The 15,072-nt window shown below is 44.4% G+C and overlaps 1 protein-coding gene across 1 annotated transcript; it reads left to right on the top strand.

Moving 5' to 3' along the window:
- Positions 1–3,292: 3,292 nt before the first annotated feature.
- LOC125538381 (CLPTM1-like membrane protein cnrB) lies at positions 3,293–9,510 on the top strand. Its single transcript, XM_048701635.1, has 12 exons — positions 3,293–3,612; positions 4,907–5,053; positions 5,142–5,256; positions 5,338–5,429; positions 5,559–5,656; positions 6,512–6,549; positions 6,806–7,041; positions 7,279–7,372; positions 7,462–7,652; positions 8,266–8,485; positions 8,760–8,927; positions 9,016–9,510. The coding sequence occupies exons 1-12, from the start codon at positions 3,403–3,405 to the stop codon at positions 9,198–9,200; spliced, it is 1,794 nt and encodes a 597-aa protein (XP_048557592.1). The 5' UTR covers positions 3,293–3,402; the 3' UTR covers positions 9,201–9,510.
- Positions 9,511–15,072: the final 5,562 nt, after the last annotated feature.

The following is a 15,072-nucleotide window of genomic DNA, read 5'->3' as shown; positions in this document are numbered from 1 at the left end:
CAGCACGCCGTCGTGCTGACGGAACTCTTCCCCGACACTTTGCTGGATCGGAGTCAGGGGATCGTCATCGAGCTGAACGTGTGCTAGAACTCGGAGGTGTCGTAGTTTCGGTGCTTGATCGGTCGGGCCGTGGAGACGTACGACTACATCAACCAAACGCTTTCGTTGTCGATCTACAAGGGTACGTAGATCACACTCTCCCCTCTCGTTGCTATGCATCACCATGATCTTGCGTGTGCGTAGGAATTTTTTTGAAATTACTACGTTCCCCAACAGGTACATAGCTTCATCAGGCCCAGCTAGCTGCCTTAGCTGGGTCGAGCGTGCATATGAACAATATCGCCAGGGATGGACCCTCAGGGCGCCGCCCACCATAATATTGGTGTCCGTGGCGATTTGATATAGCGCCGGGTGAAATTGCCACAATGGAGTCTGGCCCCATCAGTAGTCGAGCCAGAACCTTGTGGCCATGCCATTGTTAACGTTAAACTGAGCCCCAACTGTAAAGGCCGGTCTCACCGCTGGATCTCATTCCAAAACGCAAAGCCATTTGGTTTCGCCTTGAACAACGCCTTGAATTGTTGGAAGAAGCCACTACAAAACCAAGTTGTTCTAAATATGGACGCGACATTTTCAGAGGAAGAAAACATGGGGGGCCGTGGAGCAATTTTGGGAGATAGTACTGGCATGTTCATTGCAGTAGCGACAGATGACCTTGATCACGTAGCCGATGTTTGTTCGGCTGAGGCTGTAGCTCTGGTGAAGGGCCTGAAGCTTGCAAATACAATTGGCTATAATTCAATCCAGTGCAATCAGACTGCATGGTTCTAATAGAAGTTGTGCAACTAAACATGGGGCACTCGATGGTTACAGGCCCAATTCTCGAGGAATGTCGTTTACTTTTAGTTGGTTTCGGGAAGGTCGTTTTAGAGCATTGTAATCGTGATTCTAATATGGTAGCTCAAGTGCTAGCGCAAAATGGTCGTGTTGGTCCACCAAACTTGTGGTTGGACTCACCTCCTGCTGTTATTTCTAAACTTTTAGTGGATAATGTAAGCATTGTTTGATATTAATAAAGCTAGCCATGATGGTCTTTCCCCCAAAAAAGTACATGGTATTATCGTTTCTGGGAAGTTGTGGCTCAATACGATTAACCTTGTCGTTGGAATGTGGAACCAAGCGGGCACCCTAAAGGGAGAGGTCAAAGCCTTTCTTGGGGCTCTCGCAATGTGGGCACACATGAGTGTTTGAGCTTAGTTGCCGCGTGGAGTTGGGTTTGTATTTGTAGTCACCAACGCGGAGGGGCTTTTACCCCATCCTCTCCTTTAATATATAGTATGCACACTTGTGCGTAGTCACCTTTTTTTATTAACTTTGTCCTTAGAAAAAATTCTCATCATTTTTTCTTGGATGCATACAACCACATCATTTATTATAATAATGTTTAGCGGCAAGATGAACGTATAGTCTAACAACAACTCACATGTTCAAACATTACCACAAACAACTCACATCTCCACATACCTGTTCGCAAAAAGGATAAAAGCACTACTAGAACCTAACAAAGTACGTGGTACTCAAAGACAAGATCTTGAAGAAGGAAATAGTCAATCGTACAACATGTTGCCCGGTGTAACCAAAAGGTTAAATGTGGGGCTATCACCCTTGAAGTAGAAATCCGAACCAACACCTTCAGCAAGGATACAAAGATGCACTGACGTTGCTTGATCTAGTTGAAATGACTACCACAAGTTGCCATCCAATTTTGTTGCCGGCGCACACTTGCTCCCATAGTGCATCATGAGCCAACCTCCCACGTTGAACGAGTCCATGCCCTGCTCGCGCTGAAGGAGAAATCATCATAAGTGTCAAGGCCGCCGCCTCCACCGCTTGGGTTGGCACACCACCATGAGAGGCCACCATCTTGTTGATTACCCACGATCGACGGTAAGAAAAAGAAGAAACACTATTGGTTGGTTAGATAATAAAACTAAGCATAGTCTACGCCTACATCCATCGACACCACGTCGAAGCTTAGCCGAGGACCTTCTCTCAAACCCATCCAAGGAGTGACTTTATCTTTGCTTGATAATTCGGCTGCAACCAGGCCGGGCCCATCCACCGCCAACCACCACGACGTCGGAAGTCATTGGAGCCTCCATCTCCGCTCGTCGTCTCCTCTATCAATCTCTCGCTGCACCATCGGGACATCATCGGAAGGCACAACATCGTTGGGAGGGAGCCGCACCGTCGAGATTGACGGCTCGTCGCCATTGTAGCAGCACCGATGACAATGACAACATACGAATCGTGTGAGGGCAATGATGGTTAGATATGGATCGCCTCTCGGGTACCCCTTCTGAGCGACATAGGGATCAACTGGATTAGAGGAGAAAGCAGAGGCAGTGGCGGGATTGAGCCGCGACATCACTGATCAGGGTTGGGATAACTTTTCTTTCGTATCGTTGTCTTGTTTTATGTGGCGGATTACATTTTTAGTGGGAATTTTTTAAGATCTAGAGACGATAATGAGCAAGAATATAACAGATGCGCTTTTTTATTGTGGCTTTATAGAAATTTGGGCCTTTTGACCGACCTTGAGTTGAATAGTAGAGTACAACAAGAATGAGTGCCATCCGCATAGAAGCCATGATCTTTTGTATTTGCAATCATAAAAGCGCGAAGTATGTATAAGCTTATTTTGTTAATTTTAGTAAAAAGCATGACAATCTGCACATAACCTCCGGTCATCTAAAATGTGTGATTCTTGTGAAATTGTTGGAGGACAAAACTAGATTAAGCTCCAAGTTCAATCATGCATATCCCGTTAATGCAGATTAATGTTTTGGTGGAGATGACATTCACGTCGATAGCAATGTACATGCTGTGAATCCAGCAATCTTGAGTCTCTTTTGTTCATGCAGTGAGTGCGTGCGTGTGCGTTGTGTCTAAGTTGTACTTTCTCGTTAACGTTCAAACGGATATATCTAGACGCACTTCATCAATCATCAAAACAGAAAAAAAACCTTGCTGATTCCTTGACTCGGGTGCGCCTAACAATTTGCTTCCTTTAAAGACGGCAACTAGCCTCGTTGCGCAAATCCCAGCATCATCTACCTTTTCACTGCCAGCACCCCTAAAGTTCTCAGAAATTACGTCTCTGAAAGTAGCGAAACCGAAGCAGTCCGGCGTCCGCACGAGCAGGGACTCCAGGCTTAATTTTTCAACAACCCACGTACGTATCTGCAAAAGAAACCTATAAATTTATCGTAAAACCACACCCCCCGCTTAAATCCCCGGAGAATCAATCACACAGAGCTCCTCCAAAAAGAACTCTTGTTCCCATCGCATCTCGGCGGCTCCCTCCCCCCCTCCTCGCCCCGATCTAACTCGCCGGCGGCCATGGCGCAGCCGGCTGCCGCCGCCGTCGCGGCGCAGCCGCAGGGGCAGGCCCCGGCTGGGCGGCAGGGAGGCGGCCTGGGCCAGAGCCTCGCCGGCATCGTGCGGATGGCCGTGTTCTGGTACTTCGCGTCCAAGTTCTTCGGCCCCAAGCGCGCCCCCACGGAGCCGGGCTTGCTCATGTCCAACCTCTTTCAGAAGGGAGAGCCAATGGTGAGAACGCCCCCCCAAGCCCAGGAACCTCGATTTTGGGTAGAGGAGGCGTGTTAGGTTTCTATGGCGGTTTTAGAGCGGTTTATTATTGGGGTCAGTAAAGGCGGGGGGCTCCGCGCTCATGCAGTGCTGTTGGGTTCTGCTTGCTCCGGGGTGAAAATTGTGCAGCGATCTCATCAGTTTTTGTACTGTGATCTCGAACTTTTCTTTTTCTTAATATATCAGAGGGTGTATTTGTGCTGATTATTATAATTGGGGGAGCTGATTTAGTCGGTTTTATGCGAAGACACCTGTTGTTTGTGTGCCTGTTGGAGGCTGTCGAACAAGTAGGCCACGTTTGTTCTAAAACAAGCAGATCACGGAGATAGTGGTGCTCCACAGCATTGCGGTTTGATGTACTGTGAAAAGAAAGGAATGCATGTTAGTTGGATGTTTTATGATCTCCTCTCAGGAGGCCAAGGGCGTTCTTAGTTGTTCGGAACTACTAGTAGAGTATGCAAGGAAAAAGAAAAGATACACCAAGGATCTCAACAATTTTGGATTATGCGGTGTAGCTGCTTCACTGTTGAGTGAGTTGTGAAGATGATTGATGTTTAAACACTCTTTCTGTTGTTCTTTGAAATGTTTGTCCACAATGAAGCTTAGGATGTCATAGTATGCAATGTACCGTGTGTCCGTAATGAAGCTGAAAACATCACACTATGCATGGATAACGTTTCTTTATGGGTTTTTCATGTAGACTCTGGTGAGGTTGTCTGAACTAGGTATTCCTCGAGATAAAGCCAACTGTACAATTTATTTGGTAGATTGTCACTTTTTTTTATTTTGGGTGGGAAGTTATTTTTTGGTGTTTATGCGGTGCACACCGACCTTGTAACTTGTTGTATCGTATTGCTCCAAATATTTGATCGAGGAGGTGTAAATCCATTTTTTTGTCAAATCGACGATTCAGTGGCATGTGGTAATGTCTTATACAGGTCTACATATTAAGATAATTGAATATTACAAATGTTGCTATGTAGTACCTGTTTTCAGTAAATTATAAGTTGAAGTCAACCCCCCCGCCGTAAATTTGGCCCGATTTGTTATCTTGCCAAATTTACATGTTTGGCATTTTTAATGGGACCAATCAAGCAGAAGGACGTTACTGGATTTATTAAATTCCTCGGTAGTGCCACCCAAATTTTATGACAGTTTGGAGGTAGCACAGTGCATGCATGAAGCACTAGTCTTGAAGTCTTGCCCATTTTGCGTTTTCCTGAAACACAAATTGATGATGATTATGTTGCTGCAGGATATGTGGATGTATTTATCGGAGAATGACAAATTTAGCGACTTTGGTAATGAGGATGCACTCATCTGGCATGAAACAAACATACCATATGCAGTCTGGACACCTACCAGTACCAGAACACACACACTGACATACTATCCAACGGAGGTAGAATAATATTTGCTGCAATTTACAATTATGTTATGGTTATATTTTGTTGGATTGCCTAATTTTGTGTCAATGGATCTTGCCATAGGCTCTCAAGCACAATGGCTCTTTGTATGCTCATGTTTATTTTTCCCGTTCGGGTTACCCTGTGGACCCTACCGATCCTGAATATGAGCAAAAATCTGCATTTGGAAGGACACATCGTAAGTTTCCTGTTCATCTCAACCGTCCTTTTTATTGATTGCATGTTTGTATGAAATGCTCACTGCATTATACCTATTTAGCTATTGTGGCATACTTGCGGAAATCAAAAGCTGGTCATAAGAAGAGCTTGCTTGGAGATTCGGATGAGTCCGAGGAAAAGCTACCCCCTAAGGTCATTAACTTGATTCTTTATTGTTGGGACAGTATGCACTAGAAATTTCTAGTATAGATTATCTCCAGCAAACACAGAATATCTCCTATGAAAAAGCAATTAACAGAAGACCGCATTTGATTTCTGCAGGAGAACAAAGAGTCCGAAGACAAAGAGGAGGGCCCAGTTGAATATATTTCTTATTGGAAACCAAATGTGACAATAAATCTTGTTGATGACTTCACACGGTATGCACAAGATAAAACTATATTTCACATTTCCACTTGTATATGCCTGGAACTATTATTTATTCATTTTGAATTTTAATCGCATTGGCGTGATTAATATCTTTTACTTTCCTTTCTAAATATCATGAAGTACCCCCTCCGTTCCAAATTATTTGAAGTTTTAGCTTTGTCCAAAGTCAAACTTCTTTAGGTTTGACCAAGTCTATGTATAGAAAAAATATGTCAACATCGACAACATAAAGTTAGTTTAATTAGATTCGTCATAAAACATATTTTCATACTATATATATTGATGTCGTGGTTGTGCATATTAGCACATTTTTCTATAGACTTGGACAATTATAAAGAAGTTTGACTTTGGAGACTTTTTTTTAACCGTAAGGGCATACACTCGCAATCTGCATGCTGAAAACTATTTTCCAGTGGATGTTAATCACAAACCGGCGCTGCTATACCATGCGATCGTTTGTGTTTTAAGATTCTTCTGAAACTGCCGATAGAGCCTTGGTGCAGCGGTAAAGCTGTCGCCTTGTGACCATGAGGTCACGGGTTAAGTCCTGGAAACAGCCTCTTGCAGAAATGTAGGGAAAGGCTGCGTACTATAGACCCAAAGTGGTCAGACCCTTCTCATGACCTAGCGCAAGCGGGAGCTACATGCACTGGGCTGCCCTTTTTTATGATTTTAGATCCTTTTTGTTAATTTTGACATATGTGGATTCTCTCATCTCAGCTTCATATTAACCATGTAACAACTGCACAATTGTTTCTTTCTAGTTTCACGGCTTTTAGTTCTTCGTTGTTGTTCATCTGTCGTATGAAATTTTCAATTGATATTTGACCATTTTTATTTCACAGGTATCCCCAAAACAACATTCCTCCAAATGTTGCTCCATGTATCCTTCAACTGTAACAATTATAGTGTGATATTATCTTTTTTATCTTCTTTTTCCTATGAATTTTCTTCCAACACACACGTGTTACATACTGCTATGTTATTCTTATACTTGAATCAATTTTTTAGACTTGAAGATGACGTTGCACGTAGCCAACTTCTGATGAATCTAATTTATTGTTTAAAATATATCTTGTTAAGATTAGCATTTTCTCAGTGAGGGAAGGATTGGTATTTCCTTGACCATATATATACAGATTTGAATGTGGATCCAACTACAAACAGTTACTATCCAACTGTATTCTTCAATGAATTTTGGCTGTTGAGGGACAAATTGACAGCACTCAACGAGACTGTGAAGGAACTGACCTTGAACCTTGAAGTTAGTCCTATCAGCATGACCAAGTGGCAATTATTTCTACAGATTGAGCAGTCTTTCCAAGTTCATCGTAGTTATGGAAGTATGCTTGAAGGCGAGGCTGATGAGCTCAAGGTATATGGAAGTTTTCAACTGTGCCCATTCAGACTCCTGCCTTTTTTTTGGAGATATGACGTGCTCTATTTTGTTCTGTGTGGTAGTGATGTCCCTTACACCCTTTCTTTTGTGAGATGCCAAGTATATGCACTTCTAATTCAAGTTCCTTGGAAATGGTTGCTTCTGTTATATGCCTGCTGTGTTAGTCAGATTTGCTTGTTACGGGTTTTCACTGACCTTGGACTGCTTTTGCAGAGGGTTTTCCTTGAAGGAAATCCATATCTACTGGGGTTGACCATGATTGTATCTCTGTTCCACTCTCTGTTCGATTTCCTGGCTTTCAAGAATGGTACATGCACAGCATGGTTTATTTAATACCATAAAAATGAGTATAATCCAACAATAACTCATGTGTTTATGATGTTTCACATTGATCAGATATCCAGTTCTGGAATAAAAACAAGTCCATGGAAGGTCTTTCAGCGAAATCTGTTGTTCTGAACTTCATTTGTCAGCTGATTATATTTCTGTACCTGCTTGACAATGATACATCATGGATGATTCTTGCTAGCTCTGGAGTTGGTGTGTGCATTGAATTTTGGAAGATAGGAAAAGCGATGCATGTTGAGGTAAGCCTATTATGATGATTGTATTATTTGGTTCTGTTAGTATCTTATACACAAGCATACAAACAGAGCCGGTATGCTTGACATGCAATATGCACTAAATGGAACTACTTGATCCTAGTTGTTTTCACCTGAAAAGTAAATACTTTAAACACTGGGTAAAGCGCTAGACACAGGATTGAAATAATCAAGCTCATGGGTCAATGTATGAAGAAACCAATTATGCACACCCCCTGTCTCAAAATATAAGACATTTTTTGATATTTTGAGACAGAGGGAGCACTACCTATTCACTTGGAATTTCTTTCCCATCATTCAGTGGCAAATTTGCAATACTGGGTTAGCGCTTGTTTTGTGCATTTGCTTAGGTGCATTTATTAAAACCCATGTGTTGATGATCCAGAATCATGACCTTGTGTCAGCTAAGTCAGGACTAAGCCATCACTGTTCCTTGACTTTGATGGTATACAGATATTACCAAAGCGCAGTGTATTCTCTACTGTGAGGTCTAATTTATGAGTTATTCTTTCCTCATAAAGCTTGATGATATACAAATCTGTTGCATTTTCTCACTAGTTTTTCTCTCTTGGAACAATTTCTCTTCACTTGAGTCCAGATTGACAGAAGTGGAAAGATACCCATGTTGAGATTCCGGGATCGTGAGTCATATGCACAGAATAAGACTAAGGAGTACGATGCACTTGCAATGAAGTATCTTACGTATGTCCTTCTAGTCCTTATGGCTGGTTTTGCTATCTATTCACTCAAGTATGATAAACACAAGAGCTGGTACTCGTGGATACTCTCTTCCCTCACAAGTTGTGTTTACATGTTTGGTAAGTAATTCCTCCAACACCGTTTCACGTATTTTTCATGATTCACTAGGCAAACTAGATGATACCCCGCATGTTGTTGTTGTTGCGGAAATTGGTTGCTATATATTTTGATGAAGTTGGAACACAAATATTTGATTATTGTATCAATGTAAAATATTGATGTAATACAATTAGTGTAAATGGTTTTCACATGCATGGTAGCATGTTGAAGTGGTGGGGATCACTCTCGTAGGTATATATGATCAGTAATGGAACTTATGTATACATTTTTCAGGTTTCATTATGATGTGCCCACAATTATTTATCAACTACAAGCTGAAGTCCGTCGCTCACATGCCATGGAGACAAATGACCTACAAGTTCCTCAACACTATAATTGATGATCTGTTTGCATTTGTGATTAAGATGCCGTGGTTGCATCGTCTCTCGGTTTTCAGAGATGGTAAGATGAACTAGTATCATTGCTGATAGCAGTGGACATTTTATCAAGTCTTTAGGCTGCTAACTGACCATTTCCTGTTGTTCCGCAGATGTTATCTTCTTGATATACCTCTACCAGAGGTGGGTATACCCAGTTGACAAGAAGCGTGTCAACGAGTTTGGCTTTGGAGGGGAAGACGAACCCGCAGCACCCCAAACTTTGGAAGGAGCAGCGGCTGCCCAACAGATCGAGGCCAAGGCTGAGACGAGCACGGAGGACAAGAAGACAAAGTGAGCCTCCTCAAGCTTCAATCGACACAGACACATCTCGGCAGCACAGGCCGTTTTGGCCACCGGGCACAAATTTTCTGTGTGCCAAATTCGACGCTGATGAACTCATCTTCACGCGTTGCTGACCATTAAAAGAAGGATATGTAACAGGTTCAGATTGGGCGCGTGGACACAATACACATAGTCCGTTTATTTGATTTTGGTTTGTTTTTTTATGCTTAGCAACAGCAATTTCTAGATGGATCTTCAGGATGCTTGTTCCTACATGTTGATGTATAAGTTTTGCCTGCTGGAAAAAAAAATCATTCACACCAGTGACATGCATTTTGGCCGTAATGCGGTGGGCATTATTCAGATTTGGTGTATTGTACAGGGCACAAGGGGGCCGAGGGGAATGTCCCTGGACCTGCAGTGGTGAGTGTGAGTGACAAGTGACACGACGGGAGTTGACTGCAGCCCGAGGACAAGCCGGCGTGGATTGATCAGCAGAGGGGGGCACTGGCACTCGTGAACAGGGCGGGCTGATGGATCCGAGTGGATGAGGTTGCTAGGTGGGTGGAGAGTGTAGTAGACGGATTGCGCGGCGGAGGTCGCCTCGTGTAGCAAGGGTGGCCGACCTCCACCTCCTTCGTCCTATGTCGATCTTCCGGCGTTATGTAGATCTCATGGCATGCATACTTGGTTCGACGGTCGACGGACCCATCCCATATTGTTAGCGGGTGCGCCACCAACAAAAAGAAGATATGTTCCTACCACGTACATGTCCCCCCATTCTCAAAAAAATTCTCTCTCCCTCTCAAAAAAAACGTACAGGTCCTCCATCCCTCACCCCCTCAGACTTTTGACCTATTCATCAACTGACAGAACTTGTCAGGACAGTACAAAGAACACCAGAAATCCCTTCCGCATAGAAGCCAGGCAAACCTTATTGTTGTAGACAATCGAAAAGTTATTATGCTAAGGCCGAACAAGATCAACACGCCAAAACCACAAAAATTATTGCTGAAGAGAATCGTAGATCAGAAGGATCCAACCTGTAAATGCACGAACATATAGATAAACAAAGACCATATCGAAACGGAGGCTGGCGAGGCGAACACAGATGAATGAAGACCAGATCCAGGACCAGATATACGAACGAACACCGACGAGAGGGAGGGGAGCGGTATCTCCTGCCTAAGGTTACTTTGATTCAAAGGAATTTCGTAGGATTTTCCAAAGGATTAAAATTCTTAAGATTTTTTTCTACATTGGTCGTTTGATTCGTAGTATTAGATCTTATTTTTTTTAAGGAATCATTTGTATTATAGTATTTTGTTAGGAATCTAGCATCTATTCCAACCTTTTTTAATAATTTTTTTATTTTCTCTGTGCCATCAAGCACTCTCTGGTTTAAATTCCTATGGTTTGCTATTCCATAGGAATAGAATTCAAGTTGCCATGCCACTTCAATTTTGTATTTTTCTTGTTCCTGCGTTTGAAATTTCCGCGAATCAAAAGTCCCTAATAATGCAAGGTCGACAATAGTACAAGACACGATCAACTCTTCCAGTACTTGGATGACTCATGTCGTGCTGGCCGCATGTTTCAAAACTCTCATGATTGTCTTGACCATAAGGAAAACAAGATGTTTTTGGCCACAGGATTTTTTTAGATAAAAGGCCACAGCCTGACTTTATAGATAAAGCTATCAGGCAGAGTTAACAAGGATCCAGACAACTAGCACAGGAATAACAGAGTATCAAGCCAGAACACGAAGAGGAATGTCTAAGTACATGGCTCCCAGGCCAGTACACGGCACGCAGGCCGGAAGAAGATAAGATAACGAAGCAACGCAGCAACGTCTACGGGTCCGCTTGGTTTGGAAGGATGGAGATAGCAGAATATCGGATCTTGGCCAACATGGCGTCAAATGCATCCCTGTCCTCCTCCTTAGTCAATAATCTCCACTGCTGCAGGAATATACAAGTCTTAAATAAGCAATCAGCAGGCTTAGCAGGAAAAACATGTTCGATAGTAAATTTGTTCCTTGTCGTCCATAAGGACCAACACATGGCAGCAAAGCCGACCCAAAACAATCTCCTTCGGGCCCCAACCAAAGAATTAGCCAAGGCTCGTAAGTCCGCAAAGGAGGTCGGAGCCCAGGAGACATGCAATCAAGATCTGATACAACACCAAAAGAGCTTAGCCAGGACGCAGTTAAAAAAATATGAGGAGTATCTTCTCTCGCCCCACATAGAACACAACTGTCAAAACCCGGGCCATTACGTTTACGAATTTGGTCACCCGTAGGAAGACGCCCACGAGAGGCTTGCCAGAGAAACACTCTAATCTTAGGGGGAATACGAGCTTTCCATATCCACTTAAATTTAGAGGTAGTTGATCCCTCAATAAGTTTGCCATACAAGGATTTAACCGAGAAGCGGCCAGAAGCAGAATGGGGCCACACAACTGTGTCTTCCTCCTCCGAGAGCGAAGGGAAGAGGGCAGCAAGACACTGCCAGTCTTCCAACTCTGTAGGAGAGAGGGAGCGGCGCAGCTGAAGGTCCCAGTTATTCGACGCAAGCTCCGAGATAGAGATCTGAGGGTTTGGACAGTAGGAGAATAAAACAGGGAAAGTAGAGGCCAGCGGAGAGGCCCCACACCACCAGTCGAGCCAAAACCTAGTAGATTTCCCATTGCCAACAACATATTTGACTAGGCCTTGAAAGGTAGGCCGAAGTTTAACAAGATCGCGCCAAAATTGAGATGCCCCAGAAGCTCGGGCAAACATTGGGCTACAGGAGGGGAAGTATTTCACCTTTTAAGATGGAGAACCACAAAGGTTTGTCATGGGGAGTGTTCATGATCTTCCACCACCATTTAATGATCAGACATTTGTTCATAACCAGAGTGTTAATGATGCCCAGCCCCCCAAGGCTTTTGGGCTTACATATGGTGTCCCATTTAACCAGGCGATACTTCCGCTTGTTATCGGCCGCGTTCCAGTAGAAGGCCCCTCTGTGTTTGTCAAAACCAGCATGAGTACCCATAGAAAGAAGGTAGAACCCCATCAAGAACATAGGGAGGGAGGAGAGATAGGCATTAATTAAGGCCACTTTGCCCGCCTGAGTGTTATATCTGCCCCTCCAGGGCATCACACGATTACCGACCTTGGTCACCACAGGAGCAAAGTCCTTGGCATAGAGCTTGTCAGAAGTGATAGGCAAGCCCAAATACTTAATAGGAAAGGAGCCCAGAGAGCAATTTAATAGGCGTGCCACCCTTTGAGCTTCGACGTCAGACACACCCGTGACAATAACTTCGCTTTTAGAAAAATTAATCTTGAGCCCCGAGAGAGCTTCGAAACAAAGGAGGAGAAATTTGAGATTGGCAATGCAAAGATCATTAAGTTCCACCAAGATAATAGTATTGTCAGCATACTGAAGATGCGTCATTCCTTCCGGGATGAGGTGGGAACTAACAGGGGAAATATGACTGGCCTCCGCAGCTCTAGAAAGGATATTAGAAAGGGCGTCCGCAACGAAGTTAAAAAGAATGGGCGAGGCCGGGTCGCCTTGCCGCAGGCCCCTAGAATTTTTAAAAAAGTTACTAATATGCCCATTAACATTAACAGCAGTGTGGCCCCCCATGACCAACTGCATGATATGGCATACCACCCCACTGTCAAACCCTTTTGCAAGTAGGACTTGTCTCAGGAAACCCCAACTAACCGAATCGTAGGCCTTTTCAAAATTTAATTTGAGTATAACTGCCTTGTTCCCAGATTTGTGAATATCATGAACGATTTCGTGGAGGCAGAGAACTCCGTCCAGAATGAACCGCGCCTTGATAAAAGCCGACTGAGTATGAGATAGGGTGCGATGGGCCACCGGGGTGAGGCAAGTGGCCAGACACTTGGCAGGGAACTTGGCAAAGTTATTAATGAGCGCGATAGGTCTAAACTGGGAAATTAAGTCAGCACCCTTAATCTTGGGAATAAGAGAGATCACCGCATAATTCAGCCTGGAGATATCAACTGTGCCCAGGCAGTACCCTTGATCACTTGGCAAATAAGATTTTTAAGAATAGGCCAAAACTTTTTAAAGAAGGGGATAGAAAACCCATCCGGGCCAGAGGCAGAATTAGGGTTAGCCTTCGTGATAGCAGACAAAATTTCCTCTTCAGAATAGGGAATCATCAAGTCCGAATTTTCCTCCTAAGAGACCAAAGTTCCCTGGTACCAGAAGTTAGCAGCAAGCCTGAAACCCTGATCAGGCTTGGCGGAGAGAAGGGAAGAAAAGAAAGAGACCACGTGGTTAAGGATGATGCCCTGGTCGGAAGTACAAACCCCATCTATGATCAGGCTATCAATTAGACATCTGCGCCGTCTCCCATTCGAAATCGCAAAGAAATAGGCAGAGGGGGAATCCCCTTTAAGTAGCCAATTGGTGGCGCCCCTCTGGCGCCAATAAATCTCGTTAAGCCGATGCAGGTGCATCAACGCACGTTCAAGGGAGAACCGGAGGGACCAGTCAGAGTCAGAAAGGCCAGAGGCATCCGCCCGAGCATCAAGGGCCTCAATCTGGGACAAAAGAAGGGCCTTCTCCCTGCGCTCCTGTGCCGCGTAGTTCCGGGACCATCCCCGAAGGAATTTGCGAAGCAAAGCCGAACAGTTATACCAATCATCCATGGGTCCAAAAGAACGATGAGGGACAGAAAGAATCGTATTAATTTTGGAGCCCAGGAGGTCACAGAAACCCTCAATAAGGAGCCAAGAGGCGTCAAACTGAAATCTAGAGGGGGAGGAAGTAGAGTGAATTCCAGCATCAAGAATAAGAGGGGCATGATCCGAGCCCACAATGGCCTTAGATTTAAGTGTCGCGAGCGGGAAAAGAGAATCCCAATTTGAGCAAACAAGAACGCGGTCTAGGACGAAGCGAATAGGAGAAGGCTGGTGGTTGGTCCAAGTGTACCTAGATCCCACCCTAGGGATCTCACGCAGGGCGCAGGAACTTATGAAGTCATTGAAGGCGTCAGCCAGAGCCCATGAGAAATTACTAGTATTCTTGTCCGCGGGGGTGCGAAGCAAGTTAAAATCACCACCAATCACCAAGGGGAGCGAACAAGCTTCTATTTTATTGGAGATTTCGTCCAGAAAAATGGGAGAGAGGGCGTGGTCGGCGGGGCCATACACAACCATAAATTCCCAGAGAGAGTTAAGCTGTCGATGGAAAAGCACAGTGCTAGCCCAAAAGATACCATGATCAAAAGCAACAAAATCAAAAACATTCCGTTTCGAACCTAGCAGAATGCCACCAGAATGGCCCGAGGAGGGCAGGAAGTTCCAGTCAAACCGATCCGCCCCCGCGATAGAGGAAAGCTCATGAGGAGAAAAGGAGGATTTAAAGGTTTCAATCAAGCCTATCAAGTCAATATTGTCCCCCCTGACCAAGTCTTTAATTTGGTCTCGGCGTCCCCGAGCGCCAAAACCTCTGATGTTCCAGAAGAGGGCTTTCATTTATAAGAAAGGTTTTTGATGCGCAAACTAGACCTGCAGGGGGCCAAGCAGGATTTAGCCCGTTTAGAAGCCCCCTTTTTAACTTGGGTCCCAACCCCACCACCAGCGGCCACCGCCTCCGAGCTCCCACCAGCCACAACTGGAGGGGCAGAAGGTGTTGCGGCCACTTCCTTAGCCTTAGCCAAGGCCGTCTGGGCCACTTCATTAGCCTTAATGATAGCAATCAGAGAGGAGGGAGAGCCATGGTTGTGATCTAGAGCAATACCCGCGTCCGTGAGTACCTTAGTCAGGTGATCATCCGAGAGGGAAGGTAGGACAAGCCTAGTAGGTGAGGAAGAAACATGAACCAACTGTGCAGGGGAAGGAGGAATACCTG

This window comes from Triticum urartu, chromosome 2 (genome assembly GCF_003073215.2).
Source record: "Triticum urartu cultivar G1812 chromosome 2, Tu2.1, whole genome shotgun sequence".
Classification (NCBI taxonomy): Eukaryota; Viridiplantae; Streptophyta; class Magnoliopsida; order Poales; family Poaceae; genus Triticum; species Triticum urartu.
Note: the sequence above shows the minus strand (reverse complement) of the source record. Positions and strands in the feature narration are given on the sequence as shown.

Bases quoted from the DNA above. Each gene is read 5' to 3' on its own strand.
- LOC125538381 (XM_048701635.1), top strand. From the start codon at position 3,403: ATGGCGCAGCCGGCTGCCGCCGCCGTCGCGGCGCAGCCGCAGGGGCAG. The intron at 7,653-8,265 runs GTAAGCCTATTA...ACTTGAGTCCAG, and splicing joins GAAAAGCGATGCATGTTGAG to ATTGACAGAAGTGGAAAGAT. The intron at 8,928-9,015 runs GTAAGATGAACT...GTTGTTCCGCAG, and splicing joins TCTCTCGGTTTTCAGAGATG to ATGTTATCTTCTTGATATAC.